Raw genomic sequence first — 22,216 nt, forward strand, 5'->3', positions numbered from 1 at the left:
GAACTGCCCAGAGAGCTTCGGCTATTGGGCGGTATAAAAATGTAAATAAATAAATAAATAAATAAATGTCAGTCCTACTTAGAGCAGATCTATTGAAATCAATGGGACTGAAGTTAGACTGACATTGGATATAACCCCTGAATTGGGACTGCGCTACAGAAAGACCGGATCTTCTCTACTACATAACTTGCTCCTCTCTCCCAACATAGAAGTAGCCACTTGAAAGCTGGAACGCGGCACTTTTAACAGATGGTGACTCCCTTATTCTTATTCCAGGTAGCTCCTAAGACCTTGACAGCATCTCTCTGTCCCCTGAGGAGGACTGTCGCTAAGCACGTTCACTTAGAAGTAAATCCCACCATGGTCAGCAGGATTGTGGGGACTACGATCCAGCGGGTACTAAACCCCATTGAGCACATTGGGACTGACTTCGGAGTAAACAGGGAGAGTGATTGCTCTGATGACGTTGCAGCGTCAAACGAGCAACATTGTTAAACGGGTTGGGGTGGGGGAGGGGAGACAGGCCGTTGCAAGGGAAGCGTGTACGAGTTCAGGGAGCTCCGGGTGGGTTGATCTCTCTTTAAACTCTCCCCGGAGCCACAAGTTGTCTTGCGGGACAGGAAGAAGTGGCTTCCGAAGGCGAGCGTGCTCATGACTAGTGTCATATGACTCAGTAAAGATGGCTGAAGAAGGGGGGAGTTGCAAAGTACCTGCGGCGGAACAGCGAGAGGACTTCGAAGTCATCGATGGCACCCAGATCCCCAGCACGGGCGAGCTGAAAAGCGATGGCAAAGAGAGAGGGGCCCAAGAGCCGGGGTGGTCGGCTCCCATCTTCTCGCTGGCCAAGAAAGCATCGGAAAACTTAGCAGTGAGCTATGGGAATGCCCTGAAGTCTGCAGCCTTGGTAGGACTCATTCCCAAACCAGTCAGCAATGAGAGCCCAGCGAAACAAAGTATGGCTATGTTTATTGCTCGTTCTATGACCTAATGATTTTGGGGTGTAATTTTTTTTAAAAAAAAAGTGGGGGAAAGTGGGTTTTCATGCCACTTAACGATCAGCCCTTCTGCAAGGAAAACTTTCCGTGCGACCCAATTCCGACCAAGTATTTTATCTTGTGACATGCCACTCTCTAGAAGAAGACGTGCCCAGACTCAAGAGCCTTCCTGGAGAGGATACATTTTATTTGACGTGGAGATACTTCTCCTAAATTCCAGACGGCAGTGCTTCCTTGTAGGTACCGCTGGTATGGAAAAGGCTCTCTGCGCATGCTCGGAAGCGATCTCCACAAGTTCTAGTGCTGAACCTTGGGAATGAAAATAGAGGGGTAAACTATAGGAAACCTTAACTAAGACTAAACCTGGTAGTAGACTAGTCTAGAGGTATTTAATGTTATTGTGAAATGCCTATACTTGTATTTGGTCCTCCTCTTACATTGTTTAAAGGGCTACTTTATCTTGATGTAAGGGATTATAGGTTTAGATCTTAGCATCTTCTCATTTTATCTCCCCCACCCTCGGGATTATGTGACATTTGCAACTGAACTTACTTTTCTTATAACTTCCTGAGAATGAAGTTTGGTTGTAATATGCCTGCACCATTTCCGTTTATAAATTGAAAAAGGCTTAGATTAATATATGAAATATATATATAATTGTGAATAAATCTGGCATAAAGTTGTTACTCCTAAATCTAGGCAACTAAAGGTGCATTCCTATGAATGTTTAAAGGGGGGTGGAAACCTCCTTCAACTCCCAGCATTCCCCCAGTCAGCATGACATTTGGACAGACAGACTTTAAATCAATTTAGACAGACTTTTTATCTGTCCAAATGCATAGGATTGTGCTGTAATCTTATTTAAGAAAATATATATGAAGTCCATTGAATTCTAAATATGGCTAATGGATGTCAATTATAATTTGCTGTTGTGTACAAGCCTAGAGTATTACAACAACTAGAGCATTATAATTTTCACATTGGGGAAAATTCATTCTAAAAGGCAAAGAGAAAGGGAGATCATCTAGTTTAGAAAATAAATTTTTAAATTAATTTTAAGAGAATAAAATGTAAATTCTGAGAGTAAGAGATGGAACACATACCAGCAGAAAAGCATTTCTTAGCAGTGGTTGGCCATAAAGTAGATGTCCAGGTGTTTTAGACTTCAACTCCTGGACGCCCCTGCCAGCATGACCAAAGGTCAAGAATGCTGCAAAGTCCAAAACCTGGAGATCTTCTTTCTATCCACCCCTGCTTTAAGGTACGTCAACATGATTTTTGGCTGGATTTGTCAAATGTCAGCATATACAGTCTTTACAAGAAGCACACCAGATCAGAGAATTCTGTAGAGAGCATAATCCATATGCAGAAATTATGTGCCAATCTCTATACAATGTGGTAGTCCCTACTTCTTATGGTACTGTCTGTGTCTGATTTAGCACTAAAGTTTCAAGCCAGCCATGTAGTAAATTCGGGGGTGGGGGCAGACGGAGAGAAGGACAAAAGTGGCTGCCTTTAGGCACAGCACTGGGCAAAAGGCGGGATACAAATAAATATAATAATAATAATAATAATAATAATAATAATAATGTTGCAAGTCTACTAAGTCTACACACTAATGAGGTTAAGCCCCACTAAATTCACTGAGGTTTACTTTCAATAAGTTTTCATAGAATTGCAGCTTCTCTTGAGAGTACGTCATCCCACTGAAATTTAGTCTCAGTGGGAAACTACATCTCATAGAAATAAACTGGGGGGGGGGGGGAACCTGAATGTAAGAATTCTAAGATTCTTCCATTCCTGCAAACATCTAGTGAGGTGACAAAACATGTGATGAGGCCACCTTGGAATCTTAAAACAATGTTTCCAACTGTGAATGCAAGACTGATATGGATTAAATCTGTGGTATAAAATACGTTGCAGAAGTGGAATGTATGGATGACATAGGGAAATCAATGAAATTGAATATAAACATAGACAGGTACATCAAAAAGCAAAAAAAAAAGTACTCTAGAATTTCAGTGGTGATAGATCTCACTGACCAAGACTAACTTGGATATTGTAGAATTTTATAGGCTTCTGTGCACCACCTAAGCTAACAAGCATATCCTAATTACTTGTGCATTAAGCCATATAACACACTCCCAGATGGGGAGTATTGTACATCTTTGTAACAAGAAAGGAAAATGCCCTAATCAAGCTTTTTAAAATATGATCAAATTTATTAATTCATTCCACTTTGCACAGAGAATCTTAAGAATCCCTAAAAGCCAAGATGGAAAGTACAATGTAACCGAAATGTTCCTCCCTCCACTTTTTTCTGCACATGCATACTTTCAAACAAGCAAAAAGAACCCCCCAAATTTTTTTAAAAAAATATCACAATCAAGAAAATAAGTTATAACCTTCACTTAACGGTTATTTGTACACTCACACGTTTATTGTTCTCTCTGGGCTCATCTTCTTACATAGTAATTATTCTGTTTTGCCAGTTATTAAAGGATATTGTCTGGGAGGTGACTGGATTTGTGACTCAGTAGCCGTTGGTCGCTCCACAAAGCTAGCAATCTTAACTTGCAATTGTACCAATGTCCAAAATGGTGGGACACCCTGGATTACTTGATTTATGGATTTTTGGTCATCTGTCATTTTTCTGATCTTCCATCAACTCAGAATACTTCAAGTGATCTTGTTCGTTCCTAATGAGCAGGGATCGTGTAATTTCAGTGTTCTCTACAATGCACAATAATGGCTCTAAAGTAGTAATCATAAATACAAAAGTTTAATACCAAATAGCTAAACCATATCTGAGAACATGAAATTTGTCAGGAACAGAGAGCTTTACCTGAAGTGAGGGAAGATGCAACAGATGCCAAAAAAGAGACACTTCGTCCCATCAGACTTTTACATGGAATTCGCATTCTTAATATAGTCTAAGAAAAAAATTTATCCTCTGTGACATTACCATCTTGTATTGTTGATGTCTAGAGTGAAATAACCTCTCTTTAACAAGGACATGTGAAAGATGTGGTTTATGTTGAGACTGTTTCTTGAATGTACACTCAGCCACATTTTAGAGTGCATATGTGGCTCACATCCTATGGCTATTTAAAAAATAAGCTGCTATGTGTAGCTTAAGTCAACATGGGCTATTGTGACGTCCGAACGCAACCTGTCTCTGCAGCCCATGGTGACTTGCCCACTTTTTCCTACTATACAACTGATCAGCCATCAGCTGGAGAGTAAAGAATAGACTACTATTTCCAAAATCAGGATCACTAGGGAGATCCCCCTTCCCTGCCACCCACTGATTCCATCTCCTGATATCAATATGCAGGGAGGGTAGGTTTAACCACCACTATCCCATCCCTGTATGCCGAGATTTGATGGGGAGGAAGGGGCCGAAAAGGTTGCCTACCCTTGTTTCCAGAATAATCTGAAGATAGTCTTCTGCAGAATTACTAGGATTGTAAATGAAAGCAGAAATATGTATTGTGAGTTTAATGCTGTTCTCCTGTGCACACTTACTTAGAAATAACCTCCAATTATACTAATTCTAGTTGCTTCCAACTAAGGCTGCAATACTAACTATACTTTCTTTGGAACAAACTGCATGTGGGTATGCTTTAATGTGATTCCTGCATTGAGCAGACAGTTGGACTCTGGCTTTATAGGCCCCTTCCAACTCAATTATTCTATAATTCTCTGCTCTAAACTCAAGAGGGATTCACTTCTGAATAAACACTTAAGATCAGGCTATAAATATATGTAGGCTTACATTTTATAAATTTTGAAGTGTCTTAAACATTTACAAATTCTATACCCAGTTTAGTATGAAGTATTACTACTATTAAACACCCTAATATTATACTCAAAATTGCTTTCACCTTTAAAGTTGGTTCTGACTCTCAGTTTAAAATGAAATGTAACTGAAATATCTCAGCTGTTCTAAAATAGTCATTTGAATTGCTAGTTTAGGTACAATATTTCTCCAAAATAACTAACACCCCCACTCTCAGTCAAATTTATTGCAAAGGCATTTACCTAAGGCCTATTAACCTCCATAGGACTTACCTCTGAGTAGATGTGCATAGAATTTCAATGACAATCTGTTGCATAACACTCCTTTGGCTAGTCTGTTACAATTCTGCAGCCCAAGCCTTATACTACTTTAGGGCATAATCCTATGCATGTTTAGATAGAAAAAACACCTACAACTCCCAGCATTCCCCTGTCAGCTATTTAAACATGCATAGGATTGCACCCTCAGACATTTTAATTTTAAAGCTAAAGAAACTTAAACTTGCAAAAACCCATGTAAGTTCAGAATGCCTTGCTTAAGAGCATATAATCAGACTTACAAGCAGAATCTGCATTCTGCTTTCCTCCGGTTCATTGTACAATCCACGCTAGTGGCAAAGTGTCTAAACACTTTGGTATTCATGTGGTGCACACATAATCCTATGTGCAGCAAATTCAATGGGAATTAATTCAGTCTCTCATAAAGTAACTTCTGTTCACCTTGTCCATCATAAATTTGGCCATATATTAATGTGCAATTGGGAGTAGGTGAATAACCTTTAGCCCTATAAGGCCAAGGACTGCAACATAATTATGAAAGATCTAGTTTCATATATCTCATAGCCCAGCTGCTGGTATTTAAATAATAATGTAGTTCCAATAAGTGCCAAACAGAAACAAGGTGGTTCCTAAAAAGAATACAAAAATGTGCCTGTTTTAAATTGTGCTGTAAATTATTTTTAGGTCTTGACTTTGAGGATTTGAACTCTATAATTGTCTATTTGCTAGGCAACATATTAACAACTTTCAAATTGTTTTTAAAATCCCTTAAGCAATTTTCTCCACGCAATTAAAAAAAATCCAGAGTTATCTAGCAGCACTTTGTAAATACAGGCTATTTATTTATTCATTTATTTTTAAGCTCTCTGGGCAGTTTACATAGGATAAAAACACTTAAAACAATATACAAAAATTTTAAAACACAAAAACATACAATTTAAAAGCACAAAAACATACAAAAAATAAACCGAGGCTAATTACATATTGCTAAATGCCTGGGAGAAGAGAAAAGTCTTGACTTGGCACCAAAAAGTTAACAATGTCAGCGCCAGGCGAGTGCCTTGATGGCAGCCTTGCATTTTACAATGACTACATCAGAATTTGACTTTGAAAGTGGATGGAAGCGGAAAGAAATCACAATTTCCTACCAAAAAAAATGTAGCAGAAAGGGTGGCATAGAAAGATGAAAACAAATGGAATACATCCAAGGGTGAGAATATAAGAGTCATATTTGCATAATAGTTTATCATTATGTACTGAAAGTGGCAAAAATGCCCATTTAATTGCCTCTCAGAATAACAAGGGGCAGGGGGGATGCTCTTTATTTATTTCTGATTATGTCAGGTAGGCAATGAGCCATGATAGGGAAGGCCTTGAAACCTGTGCGGAACGCATTGTAAGTTTGCCCCTTTATCTGACAGATTTATGTGCATTTAATAGCTGCATGAGGTAGACATTCAAGTGGAGAGGCACTTCTTGAGATACCCCACATAAAGAGACAGGGAAGTTCAACCTTTGGAAACAACAGCCTTACCAAAGAAAGGCGTAGATGAGCATATATATAGAATGTCTCCAATGGAAATGGTCGTTGTGAATTTGTTTGGAGAAGCAGAGCAAATTGGAAGTATCTTTGAGCTTTGCATTTGTGAGGTGCTTTTAGTGTATTCGAAGTGCTTCACATACTTCTAATATAAAACAACCCCGAGAGGTAGGTCATTTTGGGAACTGTTGCTGGAAGTGGGTAAAAAGGACTTGAATCAATTGTCCCCCTGAAGAAATTACTATCGTACTCAAAGGTTGGGATAGACCGAGCCCTACTGGAATGAGAGTGGGACGATTTTCTCCTGCTCATGTAATACAAACTGATTTGGTGGGAGATTCAGGATAAATAAAAGTTCTTCACACAGCTGGTAATTAAACCATGGAATTCACTACAACAAAACGCATGACAGCCACCAATTTGGATGGCTTTTAAAGGGGATTGGACAAAATTTTGGCTACTAATCCTGATGGCTCTATGCTCCCTCCAGTATCAGAGGCATTATGCCCATGTAACAGCAGTTGCTGGGGATCATGGGCGGGAGAGAGTTGTGCTTATACCCTGCTTGTGGGTCTCCCATGGGCAACTGGTTGGCCACTGTGTGAACAGAACGCTGAACTAGATGGACCCTGAGTCGGTGTTCCCCTAGCCGCGAGGGAGACGGCCGATAAAGCAGCCGCCACGGGAAGTGGCGAACAACTAAGATGGCGCTCCTCGCTTGCGCTGCCCCTCCCGCGTCCCTTGTTTACAATGTCGCGTCGCTTTCCTTAAATCAATTTGTCCTTATACCCAATGAGAATCGAGGTTGAGCAACGACGTCGAGCTTTTCCTAACCAGTCAAAGCATGATCAGTGAGCGTGGCCAATCCGGGACGTCGGGATTGTACGCCCGGAGTTTTAATTGGTTTTCAGGAAGGGAGGATTAGAGACTTGGGCGCTTTTATCCAATGAGGGGCCTCTCTTTGCATTTCGAAGGGGAGGGAAGTGTTGCTCTGGTAACACAGGTGAAGGTGAGAAACCAATGGGGAATAAAGGTGGGGGGCGGTTGCATGAGTGCTTGGCGTGGGGCGGTGTTGTTAAGAAGAGCCTCCCTGGGGAGCCCTCCTTGGGGAAGCTTATCAGCGCTGAGCAGCCAAAATATGTGTGTTGAGTGCGGGACCGCAGAGAATACGAGGCTGTGACAGGAGGGAAAACATGCTGTAAGGAGGCCAATTACTCCGTCCCCTTCCTATGTGGGGCTTCTTTGAGCCTTCTCTTCCCTAGGAATCTTTGGTGTTTGCTTCTCACTGCAAAACGTAGATCATACCAAGACAGAAAGGGTTTCCCTTTTAGTTTGATTTGTAATTGTTGTGAATTGTTGTGAGCTGACCAGAAAGCTTTGGCTATTGGATGGTATAGAAATAATGATGATGGTAATAATAAAATTATTATTCATCATCATCATCATCATCTTTACTGGCAGATGTTTCTGTCACCATCCTCATAAATCCTTCTGTGTGTGTTTGTGGAGAGTTCACATATTCCAGGCGAGTGAATAGGTACTTGAAATGGGATTAAAATGTTTGCATCAAAACTGTTTCTGGCCTGCCCCTTTACAGAAATGGGATTGGGAACTACCTGCACATTTTTAATAGTTATGGAGAATTTTAGACATTGTAGCTCAATAACAGCTGCCTGGACCTCATATATACAGACACACATATGACGTGAATATGTAATCATATATCATACCTCTTGAGACTGCATTGGTTTTGTACACACTTGCTTGTAAATAAGGTAGCTGAGTATGTAATTATTGATATATGAATTGAACAAATCTTGGAACATTTTTATCTTTGTGCAACTGCTTCCCTGCCCCCAAGACATTTTTTCATAATCTTGCTTGTCAGAAATGTATTGCTTGTGGGTTTTGAAATGTTGAGAATAAACCTGAACATCAGTTTGTCTTCTATATATCTTCATATGTTTAGCAGCCAAATACACGATGGAAGAGCGTTCAAATCTCATGAATATGATGAAACTGAGCATTAAAGTCTTAATACAGTCAGCTCTGAGTTTGGGTCGGACTCTTGATTCTGACTTCCCTCCCCTGCAACAGTTCTTTGTGGTGATGGAACACTGTCTCAAGCATGGACTCAAAGGTGAGTTTGCTTTGAGTATTTGTTTTGCCTTGTAGTGGTTTGAAATATAAAATTGTTCAAATCCCTTTATACTTTATATATGTGCCTTTGATTGGTTAAGGCTGCTATCCTATGCTCACTTAACTTGGGAGTAAGTCCCATTGAACTCAACAGAGTTTACGTCTGAGAAGACTTGGATATAATTGCCACTTAATATTTAAATTGTGCTGTGACTTTTTGTCTTAGCACTGTCCACATAAATATAGGACAACCACCAGATACTTCTAGAATTTATTCAAATGTGCTAGCTTATTTTTGTAACTGCTCCATGAGAAAATGTTTAGAAACAGTAATAAATAAAGAGAAGAGGGATTATGTTTATGAAATGGAATCCTCAGTTTGACTCATTTGTCAACTTACCTCTGTTTACTAAGAAAACAGAAGTGGCAATAACATTAATGTCTATCTACGAGTCTATTATTGAACCTTATTCTTGAATGCTATAGATTTGAAAATGGAGCAAATTTAATAGCATGAAGTCATACTCAGATGTAGTAGTAAAGATGCTCTTGAACCTCTCTCCTGTTACTTCTGTGCATATTTATTTATTTATTTATTTAAGTATTTTTATGCCGCCATTCAGCCAAAAAAGGCTCTCATGGCGGCTTACAAAAGTATTTCTTGACAGTCCCTGCCCACAGGCTTACAATCTTACATATGTGAATGTAGTTAATATTGGGCAGCCAGTCCTTTTTGAACTGAATGTTCATTCTAGCCACAGAGGATTTTATAATAATGCAGAAAGCAAAAGTATAGAAGAGGAAGAGGAAGAAGATGAACTTGACAGCACAATCATGAATGTTTATTTGGAAGTAACCTTTACTGTGTTCAATGGATCTTAGTCCCAAATAAGCGCACATAGGATTGCAGCCAGAGTATGGAGTGTAAAAATACCTTAACAGTGCAATCCTATTTGTGTTCATTCAGGAGTAAGTCCTACCATGTTCAGTGAGGCTTACTTCCTTATAAATGTGCTTAAGGTTGCAACCTAACTCTCCTTTTGTGGATGTCTGCTTTATTTGCATTGAACCAAACTAAACTAATATTATTTCTTTGCTTATTGCTCCTTTTTAATTAGCTAAGAAGAGTTTTATTGGGCAGAACAAATCATTCTTTGGACCTTTAGAACTGGTGGAGAAACTTTGTCCAGAAGCATCAGATTTAGCAACAAGTGTGAGAAATCTGCCAGAGTTAAAGTGAGTTGAAACAGATTCAGGTTGGGGCTAATAAAAGGGGAAAGTTTTGTTTTATTTATAGCATTTATTCCTCATCCTTTAGCCAGTGTGTCTTACAAAAAGAAGTAGCACGACAGTCTCTTCTCTCAGACTTACCATCTAAATTTAAGACATGACATCCAAGGATTAAGGGATGGAGGAGAGGAAATGACCAACTGGAAATGACCAACTGGAAATGAAACAGTTCAGATAACTTGTTGGAATGGCTGCCGCTAGATGAGAGCTGAGGGAAGGCCAGAGGCAGCTGGTCTCTCAGCAAAAGTGATGGAATAGGCCGGCTTCCCTTGATGAAAGGAACGAGATCATAAGGCTTTACAGTAACTTAATAATATTTTATGGGTTGAATTTTTTTTAACCTAACTAGATGATCTAGCTACCTTCAGGATAAAGATGGGAACTTTTCACTGAAATTATCCTTTATTGAAGGGTATTCAGTGTTGATGCCATGGTTGTATACAGTGACAGCCTGTGTGCATTTCTCTGTTATTTAATGTATTTACTAGTAATATTTTACATTTTAAGATGGCCATTATCTTGCTAATTCAAAGCAAAGGGGGGTGGGAAGTCATACTGAACTTAGTAGAACCTAGAAGGGCCCTGAACATTAACTATTCAATCTTACATATATGGCTTTCGTCGCTATAAACTTTAAGTCCATATTCCCTTTGTTAAGTATTTAAAAATCTTCTATAATGAAGTATTATACTACTAATAGTAGATCAATTAAAAGAAATACACTCAGTAAAAAATATGTACAGGCCTAATATTTAGCTTGTTTCCTGGCTTTTCCAGTAAGAATAATTTATTATGGTCACAAGATCAGCAAAGCTTTTCCAGTAAGCAATAATCTCCTGGTGAAAATAGATACTATGTTTTTAGCAAGTGCAGTTCATGCTAAAATAGTCAAAAACAAAAAACAGATTCCTTTTACATAAGTGATTTGACATGTTTGATGCCTGGTGTTCTTTTGGAATTACAGGACCCCAATAGGAAGGGGCAGAGCGTGGCTTTATCTTGCTGTGATGCAAAAGAAACTGGCAGACTACCTAAAAGTACTCTTGGACCACAAGAATCTATTGAGGTAACTTCCTATTTTTATTCCAGAATTTTAAAAAAATGCTACACAAAAAGGGAAGCATTTGAAGTAAATTGGTTGGATCCAGAGTTTTTTTCCACTGGCAGACAGTGGGCCTTCTGCAGCTCCCAGTACTGCCTCCCCCACCTCTCCAGATTAGATTTTTGGGGGACACAGAAGACTAGAGGGAGGAGGAATTGGTGAAGATTGCCACCTTCCCCCTTTCCAGATAGCAGGAAAGCCCAGCTTCCCACTGACTGAAGGAGCCCTTCCATTTGCAGAAGGCGTATGCTGGATCTGATCCACTGTTTGTATTTGGAATGTAAAGTGGATAAGAGGCGCTGACTTCAGAATAATCTTTTCAGAATTGTCCATAAGTAAGTCTTCTGCCTTGGAGGGCTATACAATCCCACCCACCCACCAAAATATCCCATGTCTTTTTCTTTCCTAGCGAATTTTATGAGCCTGATGCCTTGATGATGGAAGAGGAAGGTGCTGTGATCGTAGGTCTGCTGGTGGGGCTGAATGTCATTGATGCAAATCTCTGTTTAAAAGGAGAAGATTTGGATACCCAGGTGACAACCACCCCTTTAAACTAAGGAGCAATGTTCTTCATTCACAACTCTGTAGGCCTATCATAGTCAGTTAGGCCGAACCTGTCTTAAAACCTTAGGTTTACACAGTTTTGAATGCATGATAGCATGTATATAATGTCTCAGTGTTCCCATGCATTATCTGCGGTCAGTGGGTTGGATCCAGACTAATCATGAGTGGTGCTCTGCTCATGGGACATCTTGTCCCTGTGGGGAGATTTTCACCAATTTCCCCCTCCCATGTCCCCAGAAAAGCTGCTCTGGAGGGTTTGGTGGATCCTGCAGAACAGTCTGGGAGGTGGCACACGGATCTGCAAGGGGAAGGGGGTGATAAGCAAAATTGTGTCTCCCCGCTACCTCATTCTTCCAGTGGAAGCATCCACCGGATCAGAGCGGAGTGCCTTCCAGTAACAGAAGCTCTTCTATTTGTGGAAGGGCATTATCGTTAATAATAGTAATATAATATAAGGGCATGTCTGGATCCAGCCCAGTATCCATTAGTGAAAAGGGTTTTCATTTGATGGTGAAAACCAACATATATGCATGGCAAGATATTGCCCACTTGCCACATGGAGAAAACTGCAGGCTGTAAAGGCTATTGTATGTGTGTCTTTTGTGTGAATTAGGCCCTTATTCTGAGTCGGATTGGCCATACCTCCAAAGTCATTCACTGATCTGTGCAGCCTCTGTTGTTGATGATAGCTGTGGAGCTCATTAGAGGGGGCAGAAAGAAACAAGACAGAGGAAATTTGCTAAGCATTCAGTGCCAGATCGCATCAGGGAAAGCGAGGAACCCGATGCTTTGTTCTTAACCGGAGGCCATGAAAATCAATTGCCTATCGAAAGGGGAGGAATAATAATAATACCCATCCAGAAAGACAAGCATGTTGTCACACCAACTCTTTATTCCTTTAAATCTCATTTATTTTAATGTGAAGAAAAGGTATGAAAACAAGCAAGGCATAGCTAATCTTATCGAGACGCTGGCCACAATGTTGTTAACTTAATTAGATTGTACAAATCTAATTTGTCCTTTTCAGGTTGCAGTGATCGATTTTTCCTTGTACCTTAAGGATACTCAGAACAGTGACAATGGCAAAGAGTATGTATAGTTGAGCTTCTGTTCTTAATTATTGTTTTCATAGAAAATTATGGGAAATTATGTAGGAGACGAACATGGTTGACCTTGGGGCCTTCTCTAGAGCCTTCAGATTGTGAGAGGGAGGGAGGGAGGGGAATGAAGTGGATGGATAGTGGAAAATAATGGATATTGATAAATAAGTAGGAAAGCATGAAACAAGTATGTAGAATATCATACATACGCTTCTAGTTTCAGGATTCCTAACACCAGTTTCTTTATGTCTGGGCACATTGGTGTGTCATCTGCCTTTTCATATGAGAAAGTAGTTTTTGATAACATAGCTATTCTTTTGAATGTAGTTACCTTTGCTGCTGCGATGGTCGTATTTAACCTTGATGGCCAGAATGTTGGATCAGGTTGATTTTAATTCATTGGAGTGATTCATCCTCCTTGTTTCAATCTGGAGCCCGTCTTATTGAGACTATGTTGGTCTCAAAGAAGGGGAACAGCATTTGCAGCCTTGTAATAAATATGTAGCTACTTGTATGAAAATAGTTATCTAATATAAACGTAGCACATGAAAAAAATGGCCATTTTGAAAAAATAAAAAAGTTTATTTCAATATTAGAGATGGAGGAATTACGGCTGTGCTTGATCAGAAACATTATGTGGAAGAACTTAACCGCCATCTAAGGTAGGTTTTGTTGGACAGTGCTTCTATTTTCTGTTTTCCCTCTACTGTGTGAAGCCCAACATCTTAATATAGAAAATGCTATACCTTCAGAGGGACCTACCATTTTTCCTCTTACCATTCTGGTCTTATGCTTGGTTCTGTCAGCCTCATATACTTCTTCCCACCCCCCTGGGCCATTTCCCCCCTCTATTTATTATCCAATAGTATTGCTTTGCATTCACCCAATTTCCCCCCAAATTTACCTTAATTATCGACACTGACAAACAGTGTTTTGAAAAAACCATAATCAATGTTGGTTGCGTAGCCTTACTCTTTGGACAGACAAATTTGAGTAGTTAGAATTATGGAACTCACTACCACAAGATGTAGTGATGGCCACCGATTTGGATGGCTTTAAAAAGGGGGTTGGATAAATTCCTGGAGGAGAAGGCTATCAATGGCTACTAGCCTGATGGTTGTGTGCTATCTCCAGTATTCGAGGCAGTAAGCCTGTGTGTACCAGTTGTTGGCGAACATGGGTGGGAGGGTTCTGTTAAATCATGTCCTGCTTTGTTGGTCCCTAGTTGACAGCTGATTGGAACAGAGTGCTGGACTAGATAGACCCTTGGTCTGATCCAGCACGGCTCTTCTTACGTTCTTAATTAAAAGATATTGCTGGTCTTTTGTTACAGCGGCACCGTTGGAGATCTTCAGACCAAAGTAGAATGCTTAGAGAAAACCAATTCGAAGCTTCAGGAAGAGGTTGGTGGTGATGCAGTTTATTTCTATTTCTTCTGCTGCTTTCTCCTCTTACACATTTGCAGTGACTTCCTTGTTGAAACTGATGCTCATAAAATGGTTTCCTCAGGGAATTGAGTAGAGCAAAAACTTATGAATTGGCAAGATCATGTTGAGAAAAGCAATACTGTTCACTGTCTGTTGATTAGAATACAACCTAAAGATGCGTGGGAGTTAGCTGCCTTTATACCAACTGAGGCCATTGCTCCATGTAATTCAGTATTGTCTACACTGACTGACTGCTACTAGCTATCCATGATTGGTTCATCCATCTCAGTATTGTCTACATTGATGGACAGCACTTATCCATGATTTCAGGCAGAAGTCTTTCCCATCTATAGCTGGTAATGCCATGGATTGAACCCAAGGCATTTTTGCATGCAGAGCTATAGCCCTTCCATGGTAACTAGGCTGAGAAGAATTTGAGACTGTGAGAGCTTCTGTCTCATGCTGTCTTCCTGACAGGCATAGTGCTTTGATGTAAAAAACATAGGGTCAGATCCAACGTCATGCGAGTGGACTTCTGCTCGTGCAACAGAACATTCCCCTTGCTCTCTTCTCTGCTGCAGCTCCCTCTCTCGCCTCAAATCTGCCCCATAGGATCCCCATCCATCCAGAGCAGATTTGGGACGCACACACAGAGGGCCACAGAGGGGAGGGGGATGTTCCACCAGCAGTTTCCACTCCAATGGTAGATGGCCAGGGATGGATCCAACCTGTAATATGTTAACTTGTTTCTGTATCTTCTGTATCGGAATAATTATCAGAACAAATCATGAACATTGGTCTTAGCTGCTGAATGATGAGATATGACCTTGCCAGATCTTTAATTTTGTGTCACAGTTGAGTGGCAAGTTTTTAGGTTTATGCAGATGATACATGCCTGTTTCTTTCTCTTCTCTCTTCCCACATCCCCCCCTCCCTTTGCCAGCTGGCAGCAGCAACAGATCGGATAAGGGCTCTTCAGGAAGAACAGAGGGAGCTGGAGCAGGAAAATGAACTAATCCGTGAACGAAGTGAAAAGCATGTTGAGGTCAGGAATACTGTAAAGACGATATGCTTGGGGACTACTTAAGAGACCAGAGTGGTGTTTTTTTTAACATTAACTGTTTATCTTTCAAAAGAGAAGCAGCACACAAAATATCCATAATAGTTACAAACCGTATATAAAATCCATTAAATAGGTGGGAGAAAGAAGGAATCCTTTATCTGTGGTAGGAGACAACATGATAATGATGCATTGTAAAGAGACAGTGGGTTGAATTCAGACATGTGCTCAGCAGAGTTCCAATGATGCTGGAGGACAGAAGTGGGGCAACTGATTTCCCCTTCCCGCAGCACCACTTCCCAGGCTCTTCTGAAGGATTGGGAACGAGGAATTTGCCACCCTGTCTTCTTCCTCCATTGGGTCTCAGTGCCCTGTATGAATGGAAGGAGCCCTTCAGTTCAGAGAGGAGCAAGCTTGTACCCAATCCTATTTTTCTCTTTAAAATGTCTGTGTCTTTTCTTCTTTTTTGAAAGAGAACTGCTGATATTGCCCTCCATCTAAAGCCCTTCTGTATGTGCTGGGATGCATATGCAGAGCTCCTGGCGGACAGGCTTCCCCATTCACTGCAGTGGAAAAGTCAACTCTCTGTGCCCTTTCTCCAGAGAAATAAATGGATTAGGGTTGTGGGTGTTATTAAGCTAACCACAACCATTTCACAAACTAAAACCTAATATATACCTTTGAGGATATGGGCTAGTTTGCATGAGCAAAAAAACTCACTGTGGGCTGTTTAAGCCACAAAGAGCTGCTATGCATGCCAGCCAGCATTTTGGATATTCAACCTCCAAACCAGAGATTTTGCCATATGAATCCTTGGATAACCCATAATTTGTTGTACGGTTATGCGAGGGTTGTTCTGATACAACAACAAACCCCAGTTTGGGGATGAATATACAAAATGCATGCTCTATTGCTCACTGTGACTTAAACAACCCGCAGTGGGCTGTTTTGATCATGTGAACCACGTCAGTGTGTTTTTGGTAGTACTGGTCATAGGTATAAATAAACTTGTAATCAGGCATAACTTCTCTTGAAGAAACATTTCTACTAGCAGGCAGATTTCTCAGACCTCATTGTATTCTAGGTAACTAAACAAGACACAAAAGTTGAACTGGAAACGTATAAGCAGTCACGGCAAGGCCTGGATGAAATGTACAGTGATGTCTGGAAACAACTAAAAGAGGAGAAAAGAATCCGAATGGTGAGATACCACTTTTTCCTTGACTTGAAATTAACAATTGTTCATGTGTTCAGTCTTGGCTTGTAGCGTTCCAAGCCTGTAATGCAGTAGGTACCATGAGAGGCTGAACTCGGGTGAGAGAAAAGGAGGTAAATGGTGATATTCCATAATAAAAGTATAAATCTGAGGGTTGGTTTAAATATTAACAAGAGCCAATATGATGGAGCTTACAGAGAGACAGGCAAAGACTTGTTCAAATCCTTTCTTGGCCATTCATCTCACTAGGTGACCTTGGACCAGTCACCGTTTTTCAGCATTTAAACAACGCGTGGAGTACCCCACCTGAGGAGCATAGCATTTAAAATACAACACAACCTCCTGACCACATGTATAGCTCCCCCATTCATACCCATCCCACCCCCAGCGTTTGGATAGCATTCCTGCTAGGAGCATGTAATACTGGCAGGCAGATGTCACCCAAACACTGGCAGCTGCACAAGTGGTAAGAAACTTCCAACATGTACTATCAGCACAAGCAAGAACTTCTGAGAGAATCAGAGTCGCCTGTCTCTCCTCCCCTCCCTCTTCAAGCACACCAGGCTCTGGAAAGGGTACTCTGAGCACAGCACAGCCTCGGGGAGAAGCCACCCAGAAAGTGACTTAGATTATGCCTGGCTCGGTGATAGACCAGTGCAGCTTGGAGGAGTGATCACAAGGAATTCCGGTGGGTGTGGGGGGACACTGGCAGAGGGGGAGGCAACACACAGTGCTGCATTTTGCAGATGCACGAGCTCTTCCCGTGCTCCACTTCATCAGTCTTCAGCACAAAAGAACTGGAAAAGCTGGCTATGGAAATAACAGGACAGGGCATCATGATTAAGCTTCTCCCTTAATTTTTACAGAATTCTTTTTGGATTTCCAAATCTTGATTAGACTGGAGAAACAAGAAACTGATTTGCATAGGTTAATCTGGGGTTCCTTATTAGGAATATAAAGGACTACATCTGCTGGTGGGAGAATATATATATTCCCAATTTGCACATACTGACCAGGATTCCAAAAGTCCTGTGCACCTGTATACAGTGATTCCAGGTGTGCATACAGGGTGCGACCACTTTTTCTGTTTAGATGCTACACCAGATGGTCTCCTGGCCCTTACACAGGACTATGGACAGGAGAGGCGAAGACTGAAAATTCCCAGCACATGTACAAAAGCCGGCTTACTTGGATCCGAGCCACTGTCCTTCTGTTGAAGAAATACTTTGTCATCTGTTAGAAACACAACTTCCTTTCACTTGTTTGCCCCCCCCCCCAAATATGGCTTGTGTTTTTGCACAGTGCCGCAGAAATGTTTTATTTCTGCAGTTTTTTTTTCATTTTTTGTAATTTCTAAGGAGCTGGAAAAAGAGCTGGAGCTACAGATTGGCATGAAAACAGAAATGGAAATTGCCATGAAACTCCTGGAGAAAGATACTCATGAAAAGCAAGATACTTTGGTCGCCCTTCGCCAACAGCTGGAGGAAGTTAAAGCAATCAATTTGCAGATGTTTAATAAATCTCAGGTATGTGTGTGAAGTAAATGGTTATCTGTGTAGCGCCTTGAATGTGTACTAGGCTTTAACATCGTTAGTTTGGTGGTCCATGGACATAACGGGGAACTCTGGTTTAAACAAATCTGGATATCCTGAAGTTGGTGGAGGAGGGGGAGCAGGCAGGCAGGCAGGCAGGCAGGCAGGCCCAAGACTCGGTCCCAGTTTTGCAAACCATTATTATGAAGCCAGGAACATTGTGTCTAAATCACCTCACTGCCTCTACTGCATAACTTCTGGTTCAATAATGCAATGGTTTTCTATCCTTATTTTTAATTCTCTGGGGATTTATCGTCTTGTTAGGTGCAATATCAGAATTCTGACCAGATGTCACCACTCTATGTATGAACCTAGGCATGATATGCTTTTATGTGCTTCTCATGCCCACTTCTGTACTCAGCAATGCATGGTCAGTGTGGGCCATGTTCATGCACACTCTTAGTGACTAGAAGGAGGGTGAAGTTCCTGACTACTGGCAAGAGTAAAAGGGCCTCATTACCTGATATGTTTGAAAGGCAGGTGACTACTCAGGTAAAAATTCTATAGATGCAACGGCCTTCCCCCAGGATCAAAAGTGATTTTATAGGAGAAGTGTTGGTGTCTCTCTCTTGATAGGGCAAGGAAGTGGAGATTGCAATGCCTGTTGGCTTTGGTTTTTGAAGTCTTAAGGAATGATTACTTTGATGTCAACTGCTTAAGTTCTTTCGCTCCAGATCGCAGACAGCTCATTGCAGCAGAAAAAAGAAACAATATCATCCTTTGAAGGCAAAACAGATCAAATGATGGCTTCAGTGAAGCAAATGGAAGACAGGTATTTCTTTCCACAGGCCTGAGCAGCCCATGACCTTCCTAATTCCCCAATGTTCCACCTTTCAAAAATCCAGACCAGTTTTCTACAAGCTATTTCTAGTGAAGGCATGAATGCCTCCCTGATGCACCCCCTAATCTGTTTTACCCATCTATGATCCCTGTTTACATACTCTTCCATCATTTTACACATATCTGCCTTCCCCAAATGTAACCTTCTTCTCCAGGATCTAAAACACTGTAAGGCATGTTCAGACTAGAGAAATTCCAGGCAGTGTTTCTGGTGGGTTGCAAGCTGTCAGTGAGATGGTTCCATCAGGTTCATTTCACCTGGCTTCTTCCCAGTTGAAATTGGCCCGATGGAAAAGTCTTCTAGGGAGATTGTAGCCCGCACGCCGAGGCACTGCCTGGCATATTTGCTAGTCTCAACATGACTTGCAATGAGCCACATGCTAGAGAGGGGTAGCCTTGTGTTTGAGGGATGGGGAAGGCAGGCATGGGCAAGAGAAAGCAGAAAATCAAGTGATGGAAAAAGAATCATGGAGGGCTTGGGATGTGTTGAGCTAGAACAAGAAACTCTAAATTTGGAAGGAGGAGGGAGCGGATTGTATGTGTAAGTTAAGGATTTGTTTTTATTCCATTTGCCAAAGCACCAAAGGTGGTTTAAAATGTTAAAATATTTTTTAAAGTTATGTATAGAATATAGAGCAGCAGAGGGTTCTCTGAGGCCATTAATAGTCCCAGCAAGACCTAATGACCTGAATTCTCAGCCTGGGTTTCTTCTCTTCTGCCTTCCCGCTGGACAAACAAGTCTTAAATAGCTGGGAACCCTGGGAAGAGTTGCCCAACAGTTCCTCTCAAGCTGTTGCTGGTCTCTTTAGGAGCTGATGGCACAAGCTCCTTGGGCCAGGATTAATGAACAAAGTGCCGCACTAGATTGGGTAACATTTACAACTATGGACCAGAGTGTTGCGAATGTTGCTTGCCCTGCACTAATTTACGGCATGATATATATAACATGTTAATCTATAACAAGGGAGCATTCAGAGGCAGTAGGTTTGGCGAAGGACAAAACTTGATATCATTCAATATAACCAATATAGTGATCACAGCGTCTGTGTAGGTATATGTTTTGTGTATGGACCCATTCAGAAGACACCTTAAACCATGGTGGTTAAGCCAGAAAGCCGGGCAGTGTTCAGAAGACACCTTAAACCACAGTTTTAACCATGATGAAAAAGGCAAAAGGCCTTATTCACCATGGTTAAAGCATCTTCTGAACAGGGCCCTGCTTTCTGGCTTAACCACCATGGTTAAAGCTGTAGTTTAAGGTGTCTTCTGAACAGGCCTATGTGTCTTTTTTCCTCCAAAGACTCCAACATGCAGAAAAGGCCAGGCAGGTTGCCGAAGAGAAAAATGTCAAACTGAAACGAGAACTAGGTGGCAAAATTGAGATCCTGAAGCAACAGCTGATGCAACTGGATAACAAGTGGTAGTCTTGCATTATATGTTATTTGAAGCACTGTTGTCTGTCCCTGTCTTTTCTTGTGCTTTTACTTGTTTTAATAGACTATGTTACAAGTTAAACATATACCTCACTAAATTGTTAAGCCTTTCGAAGAGCAATCCTAACACCTATGTTGGTTGAAGGGGGTTAGGAGGAGATGGAAGTGCCCTTCTGTTGGCAAAGAGGAGCTCTTCCGGGGAGCAGGCGATGGGCCCTAGTGGCCCGTGGTATGATCACAGGAAGCTCCACTGGTATAGATCTACCACTGGCAGCAGGGCCTGGAATCAGGCGTTCCGAGGCTGGATCTTAAGCTGGCATAGATAATTTCATCTCCATTGAAACTAGTGGTGGGAGAGAAGGGGAAAACCCTCTGGGAAAAACCTATCACCAGCACCACCACCACCTGCTCTAACTGTTCAGAGGTGTCAGGGCTTTGAACATGGTGTGTCATTGCCTCGGTGGGTGAGCGTATATAAAAACACATACATGCATAGACAGAGAGAGACACTCACTGCTCAGGAGTTGGCAATTTGCGACCTTCCAGATATTTTGGCCTACAACTCCCATCAACCCTAGCCAATATGGTGAAGGATGATGGGAACTCTCGGGCCAAAACATCTGGAGGGCCAGAAAATGGTTCAAGAGAGAGAGAGAGAGAGCTAGCCCCCTTCTTCCCTTAAACTTGAGGGTTTTTGTATGATCTTATCTAAAGAGCTACTTGCTATGGGAACAAAAGAGGGTGATTTGGGATGATGGCTGTACTTGATGCAGCCTGGAGTTCAGCAACAGGGCTGCATTAGCATGTGTATGACCAGGTATGACTCCTGCCATCCAGCATTCATATTCTGCTTAGTTTTACCCCTACCTTTGTCTCTGGGGAATGTCTTATCAGGAAATGGTTACTTGACCTAGGCCTTTTGTGAATGCTCTCAGTCTGTAGGTGGGGTTTTGGGTTGCTTCAAAATGGAGTCAGTACTGCTCACAGAAGCTACCTTGTAACAAAGTTATCCTGAGCCTCCTTCCCTCCCCCTCCAAAATGCCCTCACCAGGCAGGCTGAACAGCCCATCTGCTAAAAACCAGCCAGAATGGAGGACAGGTAGGTGAACATCATCGCCTCCACCGCTGCTTCCGCCCTGCCAGCTTCAGCCCAGCAGGGCCTAGGAAACGGCAAAGTGTCTAAGTTTGGGGACTGCGGAGGGATTGCACCCTAAAACACAGTTAAAAGTACAACAGAGCCAAAAGTCCCAGGTGGATTGGGACTATAGTTTAAAAGACTGGGGCTGCTTCCAGAAAGAGGACTCCTTGCTAATTAGAAGACATTGGGCAGCTCTTCTGTTTCTTTCTCCTCAATGGGTTTTCTGTGGTAAGAAAAGAAGATGGAAGCAGCAGTGGGAAAACACAGGACTGTTATGAGTGACCGACTTCGTAGTCTGAACTCTTCCCCCCACCCCCACCCACAAGTAAAATTCCGTGAATGAGGCAGGCTGATGGCATTGGAAAAGCCTTGTCTGGAAACACCCAGAACTTAAGCTGCTGGCGTTCTACTCTACATTCAGCACAGATGGTTCTGTGCACACACAAGTAGGCCCTTTACATCTGTGGTTCTTTTGAACAGCAGCCTCCCTCTCCGCCAGCCACTTGGCAAGTTACTCTTGAAACTGAAGTTCCAAAGTCGTTTGCAGTAGTGCATGAGAGTCTACTGTTCAATGAAAATGTAACCCAAAATCTCACTTGCAAGCTCTTGAACATCCCTAAAATAGCTCTCTAGATGCCAGCCACTGTCTACACAAAAATATAAAGCCTCCTTTGGTGAACTCACGCAAAGAGTATATTAC

At 41.6% G+C, this 22,216-nt stretch overlaps 1 protein-coding gene across 2 annotated transcripts in view; it reads left to right on the top strand.

Annotated features, from left to right (window-relative positions):
* Positions 1 to 618: 618 nt before the first annotated feature.
* Positions 619 to 22,216, top strand: part of RUFY1 (RUN and FYVE domain containing 1) — a 28,920-nt gene continuing 7,322 nt past the window's right edge. Inside the window, exons 1-13 of one of the 2 annotated variants that reach the window (XM_063120826.1) lie at positions 619 to 953; positions 8,585 to 8,755; positions 9,873 to 9,990; positions 11,009 to 11,110; positions 11,556 to 11,679; positions 12,738 to 12,799; positions 13,407 to 13,472; positions 14,144 to 14,213; positions 15,181 to 15,282; positions 16,382 to 16,498; positions 17,872 to 18,039; positions 18,780 to 18,877; positions 20,246 to 20,365. In XM_063120826.1, coding sequence (XP_062976896.1) covers positions 680 to 953; positions 8,585 to 8,755; positions 9,873 to 9,990; positions 11,009 to 11,110; positions 11,556 to 11,679; positions 12,738 to 12,799; positions 13,407 to 13,472; positions 14,144 to 14,213; positions 15,181 to 15,282; positions 16,382 to 16,498; positions 17,872 to 18,039; positions 18,780 to 18,877; positions 20,246 to 20,365 — 1,592 coding nt within the window. In that variant the 5' untranslated portion in view covers positions 619 to 679. Of the gene's footprint in view, positions 954 to 7,531; positions 7,625 to 8,584; positions 8,756 to 9,872; positions 9,991 to 11,008; positions 11,111 to 11,555; positions 11,680 to 12,737; positions 12,800 to 13,406; positions 13,473 to 14,143; positions 14,214 to 15,180; positions 15,283 to 16,381; positions 16,499 to 17,871; positions 18,040 to 18,779; positions 18,878 to 20,245; positions 20,366 to 22,216 lie in introns of those variants that run through there. The other variant, XM_063120827.1, reaches the window with a different exon arrangement.

This window comes from Elgaria multicarinata, chromosome 3 (genome assembly GCF_023053635.1).
Source record: "Elgaria multicarinata webbii isolate HBS135686 ecotype San Diego chromosome 3, rElgMul1.1.pri, whole genome shotgun sequence".
Taxonomy (NCBI): Eukaryota; Metazoa; Chordata; class Lepidosauria; order Squamata; family Anguidae; genus Elgaria; species Elgaria multicarinata.